The 20050-nt window shown below is 43.8% G+C and overlaps 1 protein-coding gene across 4 annotated transcripts in view; it reads left to right on the top strand.

The window, feature by feature from the left end:
- The first annotated feature begins 1863 nt into the window (after positions 1-1863).
- Positions 1864-20050, top strand: part of SDCBP (syndecan binding protein) — a 35217-nt gene continuing 17030 nt past the window's right edge. Inside the window, exons 1-4 of one of the 4 annotated variants that reach the window (XM_075584071.1) lie at positions 1864-2111; positions 14061-14119; positions 18813-18894; positions 19519-19563. In XM_075584071.1, coding sequence (XP_075440186.1) covers positions 14069-14119; positions 18813-18894; positions 19519-19563 — 178 coding nt within the window. In that variant the 5' untranslated portion in view covers positions 1864-2111; positions 14061-14068. Of the gene's footprint in view, positions 2112-2496; positions 2517-14055; positions 14120-18812; positions 18895-19518; positions 19564-20050 lie in introns of those variants that run through there. The other 3 variants (XM_075584070.1, XM_075584069.1, XM_075584079.1) reach the window with 3 other exon arrangements.

Below are 20050 nucleotides of genomic sequence, written 5' to 3'. Positions count from 1 at the left end.
GGCGCACTGTACTGCAAGTTTTTACAAATACTAAAAAATTGTATTTGGAACTTACGACAGAGGTGTGGCCACGCCCCCGCCGGCGGTTCAGCCTATGAGGATGAACCAGCCGCGTGAGGTCATCCCGCAAAAACCCACCACGCCCCCTCCCGTCGCAATCTCTCCCTCTGTTCCAAGACCACAGATCGCGGTGAAGTGCTGTGCACGCGCCACCGCCCCCGCCGGGCGCGCGTGCTATAGTGCTGACTGGGACCGCAGCCTTAGTTTAAAAAGTAGCTACAGTAGTACTTAGCATCAATGTTGATGTTAACACTGACAGCAGTCTAAGTAACACTGTTAGATAGATGGCATCAATAGCTGAGAATATATCATTTACAGTTAGTATAACAAAAAGGATGGTTAAAATGCTGTTGCTGCCCACAGCTGCAGTCTGCGAAGCATGCCAACCCAAAGCGCCCACGCCTTTCCAATGAGCCGGCGTCACTGAGGATGTGACATCAGACGTACCCAATGTATGTTTCACCTGCGTGGCTTCATCGGGGGCACCTGCGTGGGTGCGGCATTGGCTTAACAATTTTTTTTTTTCATGTACAGTCTAGTAATTTCTGTCATTTGCTGTGCACCGCTTCTAACGTCTCTCAGTGTAAAAGTTAGGCTGCGCTTATAGTGCCGGCGACGCAACGTCGCCGAAAACAAATGCATTGGCGCCGCTGCCGCGTGCACTTATAGTAAGCGCGATGGAGACAATGTGACAGAGCAACGTCGCGAAAACTGGTAGCCGGCAAAATTTGATTTTTCAAGGGCTGTCGCCTCATGTGACGGCCCTTGAAACAATCAAATGGCCAGAAACCTGCGCCGCCGCCGCCTGGCGAAATATAACTTTCGCCAGTGGCGACGGCGACGGGTAACGTCAACCGTCGCCATCGACGGCACTATACGCGCGGCCTTAACAGTGGTGACCTCAGACACCAGAGATTAAGAAAATATTGATTTTTAACACAATTTAAAAAAAAAAATTGTGAACCAGGACATGCACAGGGGCATAATATTAACATCTTATTAATTAAACTCATGGAGGGGATTGTAGCTTTACATTGTACAGTATTCATGCTTTATTCTGCCAAGTATATATTTTTCTTTGTATGGTCTCCATGCCTCTAAGACAAATATTGTCAATTTATATTTTCACACAAAATGTTTTAAAGCAAATAAAAATACATTTATATGAAATTGCTGTTCTATGCCACTGAAGGGGTGTAATGCAGGTGAAGTTTCTTTAAGAATAAGGCAATCGAAAACAATCTAATTATGGTAAACACAGATAAAGACAATCACTCTCTACAGTGCCAAGTACAGCAAAGCCAAGAACCTCATGACTTTGGTGTCACTGTCCTTAGTATAAGAGTGGGTGTTATATTTATGTCCCTGGCATTTAGTGCACTGTAAACACACAAGATGAAGCACATGGAAGCTTGCGTTCCTCCAGACAAGAGCTGTATTTGCTGTATGAATACTTCCATGCATGTTTGTGCCAGTGTGTGCGCACATCCCCTCCTCTTGGGATAGGCGGCGTTTAGAGGGGATGTGCTCACACACTGGCAAAAGCCACAGGGTTTTCACAGGAAACACATAGTTAAACAAAAACACACTAAGGGTAATGAAATATCTGCAAGGAGGCGAATAACATTCCTAACTTCACTTATTTACTTCATTAACCATTATGTGTGTTGTCAATGACAACAGCGCATATTGTAACCAGCACTGCGCTCTCCCTCCTCCTCCGCCAGCACTAGTCCTTAGCGCCGCCCTTCCCTATACGTGCGCCACTGTCGTTGCAGTCACAGTCACGAGCCCTGGTTCTCAGAGTGACGCGGTAAGCTTGGCTCCTCCCACCCCACCCCCCGCTATTCTGCACTGTGGGATCTCGCCTTTGTCCTGAGCTCTGTTTCTCCCACTGACCGGAAGTTGCAGCAGCGCTCCTGCGAAGGCGGCTTGTGACGTCACCGCCATCCGGACCAAGACCGTTAAGGACTCGCTATCGCGCAGGAGTAACGGTCACCGCTCGCTCAACCGCCTCCATTGTGGCTGTTTACCGGTCCTCTCACCGACAGGTAAGGGAGGGGGCATGGGGTCCCTAGCCTCTTGCACCTAATAAGAGAGTTCATACCTCACGTCTTCCCTCGGTTTATTTACCTGCCTCCAGCCCCTCCATTGACACTGTCCCTGGTTTCCGGGATGCTTCTTCCTCCTCCCTCACACTGGAGACATGGCGGATGTCATCGGGGGACTGATACCGTCTGACAGGCACACGTACCGCCTGACAGGCCGGTGCGGAAGGGGGAGGCAATGATCTCACGGCGGTGACCCCGCATCTTACCGGCCTGATCATTATCCGCATCATAAATAAATAAGTGCTGTGAGGAAATGGAGACAAATGGCTGTAAACCGCCTGAAACTTTGCTGTTTTGCATCTTCTTCTGATAAATATCACGTATGAGCTTTACATCTCTCTGCAAGTGGGTTTGTTTCCTCTTATAAAAGGTGTGATTGAAGGTGGCTTGATGCTCATTTGATGATTATTTTATAGTTGCCCTTTATGACTGACACACTTACCCACTTTTACACTTTTTTTTTGTTGTTACATGGTGTTTACTTTGTTGTCCCCTCTTGAAATGTTGTTAGTTGGTGTTTAGTTCGGTGCCCCCTCCCCAGGGCGCTGTTACACTGTGTCATTTGGTGCCAGGTAGAGACCGTACCCAGTGACTGCCCAACTCCTGAGGTGGTTCAGACCTGTAGAAGAACAGTCCCATCTGGCTGGTCACTTTGGTTTTTGAAGAACTTGGCATCACCTTGCTTAGACATATATTTTTAATTTTTTTCTTGCAGTAAGTTTTATTCATTTGCATCCTGGTAAAAAGGAGAAATAATATTGTGTAAGGTTCCTTATGCTTGTGTGTATGGCTATTGATCGCTTCATAATTACTACACAAACGATGAGCAAACAAGAAAGATAATCCACCACTAATTTTGATGACTGACACACTGTCTTATTAAAAAGATGGTAAACCCCTGTTAACAACTTTTATCATGGATACGTTGCGCATCTTCTTTCTTAAGCTATCGATCAGCTACATACAGTCTATTGAACATACGACTGACCTCATTTAGTCGCCCAGGGAGGGATTTCCAATGTGAAATACATTAATAAAACTGCTTTCTTTCAGTTCCAGTAAACGGGTTTGAATTTAGATTGAATAAAGAAAGGCTATGTGTGTATCCCTTTTTAATACGTTGCATTGATCAATGATTTTATGTGTTTGCAACTAATCTAAAATGAAAAAGTACATACACCTATTTCTATCATTTTTTTAGTTTTGTGATCTATTGTATTTAGAGAGAACTCGGCATCTGAAGACCAATGTTATCTCAGGTTAGGCTTATTACTTTAGAAGTAATGTATTATTCCTGGTAGAACATAACATGAATGATATAACCTGATTGTGTGCCAATGTCTGGTGAACGAACCTGTGTGTTGTGATTTGCTGTATGACCTGTTAACTGTGCTTGTCATCCTTCAGCTCTCAGAGGGATCAGCATTCAAACCCCCGCAGCCCGGGTAACAGCTGCAATTAACTTATTGAGCTTGCCGCTGTCCTCGGATCACTTTCATCCTAGGTTTGGCTGCCCATTGAAGTGCTTTATGTCTCATTTGGGCTACTGTAATAAATACCCGCCCCTCTCTGCCATTATACATTACATCCTGTTTCCAAAGCGATGCCTTTTATTTTGCAAATGATACAGTGTGGAAATCCCCTTTAAGGGGCAGTTTCCTTCAAGGACTAAAGCAGTGAAATGTCATGTTAATTTGAGTGATTAACACTTTTTTTTCCCTGTGTGTTTTTCCTTAAACATTTTTGTATTACTTTTAATGTTTCCATCCTTCTTCCTTTTTGTAATATTTTTTTCCCTACCGTATTTATCTTTTTAGAAGACTGAGATAAAGGGAAGAACAATAATTACCAGATTTAAATAATAATAATAATAAGAACCAAAGAAAATAGAAGTATATCCATTTTTCAAAGCAAACCAATAAGTAAAAATGTCCTTAAAGGATGATAATATCATGACTGAGGGCTATTTACATTAATAGGTTGTTAAATAAAACAAGCAAGCAATGTCTTTAAAAGGATGTTAAGGAGCGAAAATGATTACATATCTGTACCAATACTAGAAAATGGTATCGTATTTCGCTGTTTTCAGATTGTGCAACTTTTGCAAAGATTTACAAGGAGTCTTGTGCTTTAGTTTGTGCGAACTGTGTACAGTATGACTCGGCTTTAATTATTATTTTTTTTTGCACACTCTCCTATGTTTCATTACCAAATGGTGCCTCCTGTTACATGTGAGGAAAGTGAAAGATTAAAGCTGTTTATATTCATGGCTTAAAAATGAACTCTTTCCGTTAGCCAGACACAGCACAAACTAGGCCAAAGTTCCTCAGCTCCACAAAATCTTCCATTTCCCCCTTGTGTGTTCTCAATCTGATCCTTCCAGCACTTTATAGGCCTCGTTCAACGCTGGAAGTCAAAGGAAACCATGTGATTCCTACTGCACAACATTTTTTGCAGCCGTACGTGTCCCTACACCATCCTTGGGCTAAGGCCCCAGTCACTATGGGGCGCATCGGAGCACTTTGCGGCGCGTGCACCAGTTTCAGCCGCGATCTAAGGTAGGGGTGCGCAAAGTTTCTGAGCTGCACCCCCCTGCCTGCCAGCCCCAGCGCTCGCACCCCCCCCTCTCCTAAGACCTGACGTCAAATGAAGCAGCGGGTCATGTCATGTGACCCTGCAGCGTCATTTGGTGCGTGTTGTCATGGCAACGCGTCATGTCACACCCCGCGGCGTCATTTGATGCCGAAGAGCCGGCTGAGAGCAGGTAAGAGAAGCTACAGAAACCTCATGCCTCCCCCGGAATTTAATTTAAATGCCATGGGGAAGAGCGCGGGGCATCTAATCACCGCGCCCCCCCCCCCCCGTTTGCGCAGCCCTGGTCTAGGTATCGCGATGGGATGCGCGTTGGGGAGCACGGCCATGACATCACATTCGTGCTCTCATTGGTTTAAAAGTACTTGCCTTTCATTGGTTAAAACTATCGGTGCACTCATTGGTTGACAGTCAACCATGTAACACCGTCGCCGCACGGAAAGACAAAATGATTGTCTTCCCTACTTGTGGTCGCGCTTTGAAAGCGCGCACACACACTGACTGGGGCCAGCCCCATAGAGGGCCGAATCTTTGTTCGCGCCGAGCGTGGACGCGATCACTGAGGCCTTAGGCTGCAATGGTGTCCACAATATTTCTCTTCTGCCCATGTGTACTGGTCGCAGTGTTGAGGCAAGGAGGAAAAGTGAACTTGCTCACAGCAAATGGGACAAATACTGTTTGTGTGTGTTTTATTTTAATGCCCCTATCCAATGTAAAAATGAATATCATTTATTTGTAAAGCACTACTATATTCTGCAGCACGGCACAATGGGGGTACAGGGTTATGTATATTATATAAACAGTTACATGCAAACAGAGAGGTAATTATGGCTCTTCTCGTGAAAACTTGCAGTCTAGAGGGAATTAGGGACAACGTTCAAACAAGATGGTAAAGTGACTGCTCATTGTCGGGTGGAGTGTGCCTCGGTGAATTATGGTACAGCTGATTCCATGAAGGTTTGGGGGGGGGGGGGAGTGGGTTACCTAGGGTAGATTGTTCCTGCACAGGTTGGGTTGGATGGGATTGGATAATAGAAGTATGACTGGCTTCTCGGAAAAGGTGAGTTTTTAAATATCTGAAAGTTGGGAGAGAGTGATGATACGTGGTAAGGAATTCCAGAGAGAGGGGGCAGCGAGGGAGAAGTTTTGTCAGCGGGAGTGAGGTGATAAGGTAGAATGAGAGGCAGATGTCCTGGACAGAACTTTGGGGACGTTGGGTATGTATTTGGGGATGAGGGCTGAGATGTGAGATAGGACAGCTTTCATAGTCAGTGAGGGTTTTACATTTGTTTCCAGAGGATATGGGAAACCAGTACAGGCATACCCCGCATTAACGTACGCAATGGTACCGGAGCATGTATGTAAAGCGAAAATGTACTTAAAGTGAAGCACTGCCTTTTTCCCACTTATCGATGCATGTACTGTACTGCAGTCGTTATATACGTGCATAACTGATGTAAATAACGCATGTGTAACAGGCTCTATAGTCTCCCCGCTTGCGCACAGCTTCGGTACAGGTAGGGAGCCGGTATTGCTGTTCAGGACGTGCTGACTGGCGCATGCGTGAGCTGCCGTTTGCCTATTGGGCGATATGTACTTACTCGCGAGTGTACTTAAAGTGAGTGTACTTAAAGCGGGGTATACCTGTATAGGGATTTGAGAAGTGGTGCTATAGATGAATCTGGCAGCAGCATTTTGGATTAATTGGAGTTGGCATAGGCGGACAATGGGAATGCCAAAATAAGAGAAGGTTGCAGTAGTCAAGGCAGGACAAGATGAGTGAGTGAATTAGGATTTTAGTTGCATCATGAGTGAGAAAAGGGCATATCTTGGAGATATTTCAAAGGCACAGACGACTGGGACTGAATGTGAGGAATGAAGGAGAGATCAGAGTCAAAGATGACTACCTAGACCAGCGGTTGGCAAACTCCCCATGTCTGCGCCCCCTTACCTGCTCCCTCCTCGGTCATGCCCTCCCCTCTCGCGTCTAAGGCCTGGGACATGGTGCAGGGAGCAGCGCTGACGCTCATGCTCTCCTGCTCAAGCAGGCGATTTTTCTTGTCCCTGCATGAGCGTCAGCGAGCACGCTTGTGTGCCGGGTGGGAGGCGGATCGGGAGGCGGGGCTAGCGCGCCACGTCACCGACGTCACGGACTGCCATTGGCTTCTGGCAGTCACGTGACTGGGCCTGCGCTTGCATGAGCGGCAAAATTTAAACTTGCCTGTCTCCTGCATTTCCGCACGCCTGCGGAAGCGCCGTCTTAAGCCGCGCTGATAGGGATAATGTTTCCCCTTAGCGCGCCTCAGCACGGTCTTTTTGACCATGTCTGAGGCCTAATAATGCGTCAAATGACGCGGGGTCATGTGACGTCACGTAACCTGCAGCGTCATTTGATGTCACGTCTCAATGGCAACGGGCGTCATTTGACGCCGCGTTGTCATAGAAACGCGTTACCAGAGCCTGGTAATTAAGTTTAGAGGCCTCGCGCTCTTAGCGAGAGGCCTTTTGTAAATGTCGCGCCCCCCCAGAAAAGTCTTGGGGCGCGCCCCCCAGTTTGCGCACCGCTGCGCCTAGACAGCGGCCTGTTATTGATTGTAATGGAGAGTGTGGGTGTAGCAGTGGAATGGAGAAAGAGTATTGGTTCTGTTTTGGACATATTAAACTTCAGTTAACGGTGACCCAAACAGGAGGGGATTGAAGAGAGACAGTTGGAGACACAGAAGAGATGAGGAGAGATTACATTTGGATGTCAAAGGCATATAGATGATTCTGAAAGCCAAAAGATTGTATTCGTTCACCAAGAGATGAGGTGTAAAGTTAGAGCCGAGGAAAGAGCCTTGTGGGACCCCAACAGAAAGAGGGAGTGAAGAGGGGAGAGCAGAAAAGAAAACACAGAAAGAGTGGTTGGAAAGGTAGGACGTGAACCAGGAGAAGGCTTTGTCACAGAGGCCAGTGCAATGGATAATATTCAGAAGGGGGTGATCAACAGTGTCGAAGGCAGCAGAGAGATGTAGGGAGACGTGCCCCTTCGAGTTATCTGTGAGTAGGTCATTAGCCACTTTTGTCAGTTGTCTCAGTGGAGTGTAGAAGTGGTTGTATACAAGTTGCCCGAGTAGCTTAGGCATAGGGGTGAAGAAAGAAGGCAGTAGTTGGCGATGGAGGTTTAGGGCTGGGACCCGCTGCGCCCGGCGGCGCGGATGGCCGCGCGAGCAATCCCCACCAGCAGGGGAATCCTCCCGAGCCGGTCCCAGTCCCCCCTCGCTGACGGCTCACTACGCACTGTGACGCGTCAGCCGCCAGGGAATGCAAGAAAATTGTGATCCCGAGCGGTGACCGCTCCCTACAGACCGCATATCGCGGTCTGTGTCTGTCAGCGCCCAGCTTGTCTGCAGTGCGGGCGCGCTGACTGAGGGAGCGGGGCCTTAGGGTTAAAGGACAGAGTTTAGCAAGGGAGGGGCAGTGTTAATGGTGGAGAGAATTTAATTTATAGTGAAGGAAATCTGCTTTAGAGTGGCATTTTCTCCATTTACATTCCTCCGTGTGTGAGCACTTTTTTGGAGATAGCGGTTGGAGTGTGTCATGGTTGTGACTTGGATTGTCGTAGGTCAGCGGTGTGCAAACTGGGGGGGCCGCGAGATTGTCTGCAGGGGGCGGAGTCCACAGAGGCCCCGCGCGCTTCCCAAAAGCACTTAAATTAAGTGCCGGGGAAGCGGCGAAGGCCTCTGTAAACCTCATTTACCTTGGCTCCGGTGGCTTCTTAGACGCGTCACCATGGCAATGTGACGTCATGACGCTGGAGCAGAAGTAAGGGAGGGGGGGGGGCGCGGAGAGAGAACTGCCGGCAGGGATGTGCAGGGAAAAAAGTTTGCGTTCCCCTATTGTAGGCAACGTGTGGATGCTGGAGCTGTCTATACTAAGGCTGAAGTGTTCTGTTTATTTTACATATTACCGCGCTCCTTCCTTTAGAAGTATTGACCTTGTGTATATGGAAAACAAAGAACAGATCCTGCACTGCTATCAATTGGGCTAAAATGTACTAGTAATATGTTTACATTTTGAACCCAAGTCTGTATGACAAAGGCGTCTCTTGGTTGCATCTTTTGATCAAAACATGATTCAAGCCTGCCAACTCGTCAAGGTAGACTCTGTTTAGCAGGTACCTACACTGAATATATGTAATTTCTTATTGTCCTGTGGACTAAACTTTGTGAAATATGTGGAAGTGCGCTGTAGGTGGTGTACTGTTATATATATATATATATATATATATATATATATATATATATATATATATATATATATATATATATATATGTATATATGTATATGTGTGTGTCGCGGCAGGAAAGGGTGCATATGGAAGAGAGGAGAGGTTGTAGAGTATTGTGTGGTGGGTGTAAGTAGGTGTTGTAGAGCAGGGATACTCAACTCCAGTCCTCAAGCCCCCACTCCCTCCACCCCCTACCCAACAGGTCATGTGTTCATGATATCCCAACCTTGATAAAGAGCATCTGCTCGAAACGCGTAGATGTTGGCTGTGTCCCAAATATGCTGCTTTTACCAATGATGCAATAAATTTGATAAATTTTTTTTTTCCATTGGTCCGCTTTTTGCCTGACTTACGAAAGCCATTGGAAGTAGTGCTCTGTTTTCTTTCTCTATCACTTAATGCTTGCTGAAAACGGAGGCACACCTACCCCAGGACGAGAGGCTACAATCAAAACATGAGTTATTGATTCTTCTGTTTCTCTACACCTTCATGATTTAACCTCATCAATGCTTATGTGCCTGGACACGAGGGTGTGGATTTCCTCACTACAGTGCCAGTGGGATCTGTGTCAGCTACATTGAATTCTTGTGGGTCATGATGTTTTTATGGAGGTGTACCGAAGATAATCTGATACCATAGGGGTATTCCATTATAAGCTTTTCCTACAAACATTAGGAGCTAATAGAGCTCCTGAACTGGAAGTTTTAGAGCATCACAAAGCTTTTTTTTCTATCCCGGCTGCAGCACAAATCAGAGGCTCAGTCTTGAAAACCTGACCTTTTAGAGGTTGGGGGGGGGGAGGGGTGCTTGAAGACTAGAGTTAAGCACTCCTGTTGTAGAGGGTGCATAGGGTAGTGGGGTTAAAGTTTTGGAGTTGATCTGAGTGCAACGACCGTGTTAGACTTGGGGTAGGGGGAGGAAACCAAGTCAAGGGAGAGGCTATTGCAGTGAGCAGGCAGTTGGTCGACGGGAGATAAAATTAGCATGAGCCTTCCACATAAAGCTTGTTATGCGGAAAGTCATTCTTCCAGTGCTCCATTTGACACTCCTACAAACACTCACTTTAGCCTGTGCCAATACCCGGACAGCTGCGCGTGTGGAGTACACACTACAGTTTACTGTCAGAGAATGAGCAATGTTCAAAAAGGAGAAAATGGACCAAAGAACAGTGTCTAAAGATATTAATTAAAAATTATTTGTCCTTGTGGATAAATAAATGAGTTGCAGAAAACTACATCAACATGCATCACAATAGAAATAAAATATATCCTAGAGAGTGAAAACTGATTCAATATTCTTTATGTAATGCTTGAAGAAATAATGAGAATTTATTGAAATCTGTAGATATATAGCGGCTGTTTATTGTTCCTGTTAACGTGTTCCGAGATGATAGATAATGCAATTTCCCCCATGACATTAGTCATGCGAAGGGAAGAGGCACAACTTATTGAAATCTGTAAAATCTTGTTAGGAATGCAGCAAGCATAGATATATCATTGGACCAACATAAGGGTTCCTCATAGATACAATTGTCTACTCCTTCCTGCTGCTGGGGATATCTCTCCTAATCCTGGACCCAGCCGTATGCACACCTGCTCTCACCCACGCCTCCTTGCCACCTCTTCCCCTGCTAATGGTGTTAACCGATCTGATTTAATACTGACTAACCTTGAAACCTCGCCTCACAAATCAAGCATCCCAATGGCCTGCACTCATGGCTATTGTCCCACAGTCACTCCTACCAACCATTGTGGCCAAGCACTGCCATCTACTGCACTTATTCCCTCACCTGCTGTCTCACATCATACCACTTAGATTGTAAGCTCTTCGGGCAACGATTTCCTTTCCTATTGCCTGATTTTGCTGCACTCATATTATTATAATTCCCTGTACTCTATTCTTAGTGAAGCGCTGAGTACACTGTTGGCGCTATATAAATCATGATATACATACATAGCTTTTAAGCTGTGACAAGTCTCCTCTTCAGATGGTTTGCGAATGACAAATGACGGGGCAAAATAATTTACTTATCATTTTTTTTCCTCTAAAAAAAACAAAAATACAAATCAGAAAACTGTTGCAGAATTTCCATTATGATAATTATGCAAATATTATTTTGAATTGTGTGCAATAAGTGGGAGTTACTTTTTAAATGATTTTATATTATAGCTGTCTCGATCATGGTTTTAGGTTATATTTGCACGGAAGGATGGTAATTGTAAGAATTAAATCCGTATGATTTAGAAAGCGTTTCAATGAGTTCTGCTTTTCTCTGGACAAACTCCCTGGTCATGTATAGTAGACTTTTTCTTCATGGTGCAATAGCGGCTTTCATAATGAGCATCATATGACTGTCATCTGCCCATGGTGATAATCAGCTGATCAGCTAATCCTCTTTTAAGCCATAGTTTTTTTTTAAAGTATGTTTTCTTCCTCCTTTCTCCGCCCCCACAAATGACAATGACATTTTCATGAACTTCTTATCCTGATTACATATACCATTGTGGAAATATTTGTAATAAGGGCATATATGTGATATAATATTGCAGGTCTGTTTGAAGGTGACTACTGTTTTATTGCAGTTGCTGTATATCTCCTTTTACTATTAATATTGATATACATTGTAGAAGTATACTCTGTTGTAGTGTGGTCCTGCTGAAAGTAATTTAGATCATATCTTCTAGGTATATATTTGAAAATTGGTATTCAATTAAGCTAGAGATACATGATGGGTGCATAGTCTTTCCCAAACCTACAGTCCCATATAAAGTGTAAAAATGAATGAATACTGTATCTCATGTTTCAGAGAAAGTATACATTTATTGTAGTAATTGTTGGATAATGATTTAAGGAGCGTATCCTCCTTTTTTATTTTTAATTTGTGCAAACAATTATTTATAAAAATGTTTTACCAGGAAGAGAGAGTTGCCTCTCGTTTTCAAGTATGTCCTGGGCATAGAGTTACGATGACAAATATGGTTGCAAATACATAGTTACATTAAGTGAACAGTGTGAGGCTACGCTTATAGCGACGGTGACGTCAGGCTGCAGTCGCTGGAAAAATCAAATGGAGAAGACTTCCAGCGATCGCGACCAAGCTGTCGCTCCGTCGTGTTGTGCTTACTATAAGCATCAGCGGCAAGTCATTTGTTTTGACGTTGCTGTCGCCGGCACTATAAGCGCAGTTTTATACACAATGTAAATGAAGCTTTCATTTAACTGTTTGTCATCAAATCAACAATTCTGATTTTGAGAAAATGAAGAGGGTGGGGAAAAAAAAAAATCAATCTCCTGAACATGACTTATTTTTTCCTCCTTAGAAGTCAAATGTTAAACATATTAACAAGGAAATGACCGCTATACTCTACAGCAGGGGTGCACAAACAAATTTTTTTTGGGGGGGTGCGGTTGTTACAGAGACCCACGCTCTTCCCCAAGGCATTTAAAGTAAATGCAGGGGCACCGCATGAGGCCTCTGTAACTCACCTTGATTCAGACGGCTTGGTGCATCGCCATAGCAACAGTGTCAAATGATGCCGCAGGGTCACGTGAAATCACATGACCCCGCAGCATCATTTCACGATTGATACAAGGTGAGGGGAGGGGGCACGAGCAGTGGCGAGAGCAGGCAGTGGGGCACCGGATAAAAAGTTTGCGCACCCCTGCTCTACAGTGCCACCTTTCCTTCCCCTCCCCTCCCCCAATAGGGGCAAATGCTATAGAATCAGTGTGGTTAACAAAGGTTTTCCATTGGATTAACATTGAAATAAACACTCTTCTCGCTCTAGATATTTATTGAAAAATGCATTAACTGTGCTGTAGGTAGACCATTATGCAAAACAGATATTTAAACTATCAAAGAGATGGAAAGTAACCCAATAAGCATTTCAGGATTGAAAAGATCTGTTGTTCAGGAATATATTTTGGCATCACCAACACTGTTCTTCATTAAGCCTACAATCTATGTTTTTATTTTTTTTTTATTTTTTGGTGCCTGAGGCACAGGGAGTTAAAGTGGCTTGCCCGAAGTCACAATGAGTCGACACCAGGCTCCCCTTAGGCCGCGTCCATGTTTAGTGCTTGCGGGCTGAGGCGCGCTTCCGCTCGGCACTGAGTCCCTACAGCCGCAATGAGAGCAGCTTTAGTAGGGGCTCGCCTACGCTTCCGCAAGCGCGCGGAAGCGTAGGTCTTAGGGAAAATTTAAATTTTCCTGCTTGGCGGAGCGCAGGGCCGGTCACGTGAGCGGTTCGCCCAATGAGGGCGAACCAGCTCCGTGACGTCACTGGCCCGCCGACACGCCCACGGATGGCGCGCTGTCTAAGGCCTCCGCACGCCAGCAGTAAACATGGCCGAGGCCTTACTCACTAAGGCTTCAAACTCAGTGCCAGTCAGTGTCTTTACTCACTGAGCCACTCCTTCTCCCAGGAGATGGGAAGAGGGCACAACCTAAAGTATTGCACATCAACATTGCTTATATTTCTAATATCATTTGCGTTGGTGATTTATTTAATTTGATAACCCTTTATTGTGTTTAAAATTGATAATTTTTTTAAACAAACGCTTTTTTCTTCTATTTTTTATATCTATATCTCTGTCTCTTTAAATCCCCAAGGATGATTGCTAACGGTAAAGCAATGGACCACTTATTCCCACATAGTGAGATAAGCCTGGACCCTGACACTAAAAGGTCTGAATCTACCATTTAGAGTTAGATGATAACTTTTTGACCCACCCTGGTGCCAGAGATACAGATTAAGTTACCGTTTTTAAATCTTCCTCCATGTTAAACAAATGGCTGCCAAATCTCACGGGTTCCACGGGCCGGTAGAAAGTCCCAATCTATATGGACGGTTATTTAAATTGCAGGTAACTATCTCCCAGAGTGGAAAATAGTGCGATTCAGCGCCAGAGAACAGCCTGTTTCCCATCTTGTATATTTGGATTCAATAAGCGGGATTGTAGCTTAAGGATCTTGCTTCTGATACAGTATATAACCATTTTTTGTTCTTTTCTTTTTTTGAGACTAGTCTCTGCAATGTCTTTATATCCATCACTTGAAGACCTGAAGGTTGACAAAGTCATCCAGGTACGTTTTTGTTTAATTTTTCTTTCAATGTTGTCATGTGAGTGCACATGTTTTGGAATTTAAATTTGTTGTTTTTTGCATTTCTACCATGGAGTGTTTTCACATACTTTTTGATATTGCCGGTAGGTTAATTGAGGTCACTTGAAAATACTAACTTCAGACATTAAACATTCATTTGCTTTCCCCTTTGAGCAGTATGTACCTGTATCTTGATATGGTGACCTGTTTTGGACTGCTATCCTGCATCAGTCTGCACTTAAATATCAGAAGATACTGTAATGCTTTGCATACAAATGAGAAACCACAGAATGTGCTTTCTTCTCTTCTCAGAAGGCACTGAGGCCTGATTTGAATTATTAAGTGTTCTTGGCCTTTGTGAACACACGCACGTGCGTATGTGTGCGTGCGCGTGTGTTAAAAAAAAAGAAAAACTCTACCAGAACAAAGGGAGAACTAGTCAATCAGAAAATTATAAAATAATAAAACATTAGCAAAGTTGGTACACAAGGCTTGCTGTGGAAAAACAATGGAAATGCATGGTACAGTAGTGTACTGAGCCAATATTAGTCCAGTGTTAATAGAGGCAGGTCTGGTGCCACAGAAGTACTGCTGCTATTGTCATCACTTGGGAATTGCGTCTAGAAGGTGAGAGCACAAAACGGTTCCATAGCAAAGTAATGTATTGGTTGGTACAGAATAAACGTTTTTAAAAATGCACGCACACACAATTTTTCAAGTCCAAAAAGCATTCAGAAGACAAAAAGGTCCTTCCTACATCTTTTCCTTGGTGGTGGTGGTAGAGCTGTCGATTCTTCCTGCTGCGTGGGGTGTTGCCTGACGTCTCGATGTTAGGGTAACCCTCCGGTTGCAGCGTGGAGTCGAGGAATGATTACATCAGACCTCCGTCAGCTTGGCACTCACCTGCCAAACTCACCCTAAGCGTTTCATAGGATCTCCTCCCACATACTCGGGTCACAGAGCGGATAGGCTGCCCTATTCTCTGCTGGACAATAAATAGCCACAGTTGTTACCATGGTAACCGTGCGCGGCTCATTCTGAGGGGAACCCTTATCTGCGAGACCTCTGTTTTTATTAAATAGGGCTCTGTGACAGATACGGAAATAAGTGAAATAATAAGTTACATAAAAGACCAGTAATTACGTACAGAGAGTAGAGACTTAAGACACGATAGCAGCTAGTCAACTAAAAACTACAACCATCACACGCAGTGAGACCATATGGAATATTGGCAAAGCAGCAGGCTTAATAAGCGAAACGCATCTAGGTGCCTCACTTGCAAATTTCTAGATGGCCATGAGCGTAAAAGCATTCTGTCGTGCACTAACGGGCAAACATTCCCAATTAAACAGTAACTCAAGCTCAGTTGTGTATGTACTTCAGTGTCCGTGCAACAAACCGTACACGTTGGACGAACAAAGAAGAGTGTAAAAATCGGGTTCCTAGAACACAAAATAAATATAAGTTCTTATTTTATGAATCGTGGGGGTTTAACATAATTATTTGACGACTCCACGCTGCAACCAGAGGGTTCCCCTAACAACGAGACGCCAGGCAACACACCCCTCATAAAATACATAAAATTGGCTGCTGAGCCTGATCCCAACCAATATAGCGCTTCCCTGGTTGTTTTCTTTATTATAACACACCCCTCGCAGCAGGAGAAATCGACAGCTCTATTACCACCAAGGAAAAGAGGTTGGAAGGTCTTTTATGCCTTCTCAATGGTTTTTGGGCTTTACATAAATTGTGAGTGTGCATTTAAAAAAACCTTTTATTCTGTACCAGCACTCTTACCGTGTGTGTGTGTGTGTGTGTGTATATCTGTGTATATCTATATCTATGTCTCTTTAAATACCCAAGGATGATTGCTAACGGTAAAGTAATGGACCACTTATTCCCACATAGTGAGATAAGCCTGGACCCTGACACTAAAAGGTCTGAATCTACCATTTAGAGTTAGATGATATAGCAAATTAAATATTTGTCACTTCCTTAGTGTAGCTTAGACTGGTACAACAATACATCATAATTACATAACCATTTAAAATATGGCAATTTATCACATCCCAATGTAAAGTCAATAATAGCATAACAGCTTTGAGGAGCCAAGGAATGAAATATCGCTAAACACATACAACTATACCCAAGATTAATTATCTATAAAAAATGGGAACATGCTCTATTTACTCATTAAGACCCAGTAATGATCACAATTACAGAGAAGCAATGACTAACACATAGCTATACAAATATATTGTTATAAAAGATAGGTATATCTTTATAAGAAAGGAACAAGGTCTATTTGCTCATTCAGACCCATTGGTGTTTTAGTACAGGGATTATAAATCCAAAATGTCTCTCTGCATTAAGATCCTATCTCTGTCTCCTTCTCTCCTATTAAGATTAACCTGTTCAAGGCTCATAAAACTGAAACTAGCTAAATCACAATTGTCGGAAAGCAAAAAGTGCTTTGGTAAATTACACAACTTTTTTTTAAATTATTTTGTAGATGTGTGTTAACATAAAGCTATTAACATGTTATTTAATTCTAGTACCCAGCTCTCTTTTGGTCTTACCTATGTAGTTCAGACTACAGGTACAGGTAATACGGTATACTATACTTTTGGATTTACAGTTAATAAACTGATTTAACTTTATTTACCTTCCTACATGGTGATACAAATTCATTGTTAGGGGTCATGTATTGACAAACACATGAAATTCTCTGCACTGGTTTCCTTGTGTTAACCCCTTCCCCCCTGCCCTCCCTTCTGGCCCTTAACCTAGGGTGAGCCTATTTGTCCCAAGACAAATGTCACTCATGTGTGAACGGTGAGTGCTGATGGCGCATGCTCGATAGGCGCTTGCCAGCCGCACAGGCGCGATTGCCCATTGCCGATAAAAATTGTGACTGTGGCCAGAAAAGTCGGGACCCGTGATAAATGGCTAAAAACCAGGACGTCTGGTCACCCTACCTACCTTAATCTCTTCCATCCTCCCCCTGGGATTCAACCCCTCTTCCATGTCTGCACTTCACCATTTCTTAGGCTGGGGCCATGGTACTGCAGACCGTGCGGAGGCGTCCGCATGCTGAGCGAACAGACTGCCTTAAGGCAGTGTTCGCGTCCATGTGGCGTGCGGGCATGTCCGCACGGAAGCAGGAGGGGGCGCGCGTTCAGTTAAACTGATTTCTCAGCGCGAAAGACAAGTCACGTGAGCGGTTCGCCCAATGAGGGCGAATCAGCTCTGTGACACCCCTAGGAACGCCCCCCACGGCCCGTCCACCATGGCCAGGGAAAGCACCCGCTTTCCCACAGCCTCCGCACGCCTGAGCGCGGGGGCGAAGGCACCATGGCCCCAGCCTTACCTATTCCATCACCCCAATATCCCATCACACTCACCGTTAGGTACTCCCTCCATTTAAAAATGTATAAAATGTTCAAGATTAATTGAAATAGAGTTTTTGACAATTCTTAAGAAAATGTGTTTTTAAATGGAGGCAATATCTAAGGGTGAGAGATGAATGAGGAGGATTTTAGGGTGATGGGAGCAGTGTAGGTGAGAAAATGTGAAGTGCCGACATGGAAAGGGGTTGGAAATGAAGGGCCCTTTTTTGTTCTAGTAAATCTAAATTTAAAAAAAAAGTGTTTTATTTAGATTTACTAGAACATTTTTGGACTTTTTTTTTTTTTTTTTGGTATCAAATATTTATCCCGATTTGCTATCACTCAATTACCCCCCTTTCATTCAATCTCGCCCCCTCAATCTCTCCTACAATAATTACCCCCACACCCACACACATAATGCAACACACACACACACACCCATGTACCCGACATCACCACCTCCGCTGCACAACGCGCGCGCCAACTATGCAGTGCCTACAAGCAGCCAAACTTCCGGGTTGGGGCCTGCATGGGAGGCCTCAACAGCAGCAGAGAGAGGCGCCTGCTGCAGCGGGGAAGGAAATCTGGGGCCTGGCAACTGGACACGGAGCGGCGCCAGGACAGCTGCAGCCCGGCCAGAGGTCAGGTCCAACTGTCTGCGCCGGCCGGCCAGGCCCCCTGCAGCCTCTGGGCCCGGGACAACTGCCCAGGCTCTTCCTCCCCCCCTTGTTGGCAGCACTGCATGCACATAATCTCTCTGGCTGATGACGATGTGGAAGAAAGCTTTCCAAGATGATAAAGCAGAAGAGGTTTGTAGTTACAGGAGTCATAAGGAGCATAGACAAGAATTAACCAATATTTCTTACTTCGGAATGCATTTGTAATCTGTGACCGTAATGACTTATGTTCAAGTTCCATTCCAAAAAAAAATTCAGGTTATCATCTTGACCTTTTCACCTTTTTAAAATTCTTTTCTAAAATACGTTTCAAATCTAATCTCTGCTCACTGCAACTTTGGTAATGTTGCATTATTTTTTCTGTTGGGTACAAGTTCCTATCTAGTCCCTATTAGATACTACTGCAAAAATACATTTTACTATTTGCCCTAAATTTGCAAAGCTATTAAACATAACATACTATGAAACAAGCACCAGAATGGTTTAGAAGGCATAAAAATGACTAAGTGATGTAAAATGTGTTTCCAGTGTTGCAACTTGGTTTGTTTGCAATATCAGATTTATATTTGGTGTGTTTTGACTTGCAATATCATGTGCATTGTTCTTCAGGCGCAGACTGCTTTTTCCGCAAACTCTGCCAATCCAGCAATTTTATCTGAAGCGTCACCCGCTTCGGTCTCTCAAGATGGAGGTAAGTATTTTTATTGTCTAAAGCGTTATGGAATGAAGTTGACAAGCAGGGGCATGGGCTTCTTGCACAAAGCGATTCTGAATAGCAATAGTAATTGGCACACTTCTTGGGGTTTGTTTTGCATCTCAAACCTGCTTTGATCTAGCCTACATTTTTAAGGCAGCAGTTAACAAGAATGGTTTGATTTATTTAATGGCTTAGTTTGTTTAAAAAAAAAAAAAAAAAATATCCCCATATATAGGTCAAAATATTTTTAATTTGTGCCATAAATAAAATGTTTATTTATAATAAAATCGGGGGATCATTATTTTCTTATCTGGAATCAAGCAGCTGCGGCTACTGTATATTACCTGATATAACACATGCATTTCAATCATTTTGCCTTCTGCTTCTCATGGAACTTTGCGAGCCTTTTTATCCCCTTGCTTCTGCCATTTAAAATAGAAGGGGGGAAAAAGAAGGCAAGGGGGTATGGACAGATTTACTATATGTTGTTCCAGAAAAGACAGAAGCTATAGAGCTAACACCCCATCTCAATACAGCCAGCCTTCCATTGTTACAGATGACACCACAAATCGCATATGAATGGTCTGTCTACTGCTCTTTAACTAGCTTTTCAAACAGCCAGGTCAGAAAACACGAGCAAAAGGGCCACCAGAATAATGCAATGTAAGTTTAGATAGATTTAAATTAGTCTACCGTGATATTTTACAAGCTTGTGTAACATGGATACCATTGTAATTTATTTTATTTACTATAGTTTATAGGTCTGTTTGTGTGAAAAATTACACTTCTCGATTGCCTGAGCAACTGCAATTAAAGCTGCAGTTCAAGCTGTCATTTTTAAAAAATATACTGTATATATGCTTTTTCCCATTCAATATGTGCATCTATACAATCTGCACACTGACAAGTGATTAGCTAAGCTGCAGATCGATCCGTTCTCCTGTAATCGATCGCATGCTTAGGGTTATTAAATTCAGTTCTTGCACAGCATTTTGGGCAATGTAGTTCCTAGATTATGATTGACTGGGCAGTTACTAAATACAATTGGTTCACTGCTAGAGAGAGGGCGAGGCTCGAGACAGAGCCTATCAGAAGGGGAAGGGGGCAGGCACTTTGGAAATGCTTCCTACATTAGAAACATTAAAAATGT

The sequence above is a fragment of the Ascaphus truei genome, chromosome 2 (genome assembly GCF_040206685.1).
Source record: "Ascaphus truei isolate aAscTru1 chromosome 2, aAscTru1.hap1, whole genome shotgun sequence".
Lineage (NCBI taxonomy): Eukaryota > Metazoa > Chordata > Amphibia > Anura > Ascaphidae > Ascaphus > Ascaphus truei.
Note: the sequence above shows the minus strand (reverse complement) of the source record. Positions and strands in the feature narration are given on the sequence as shown.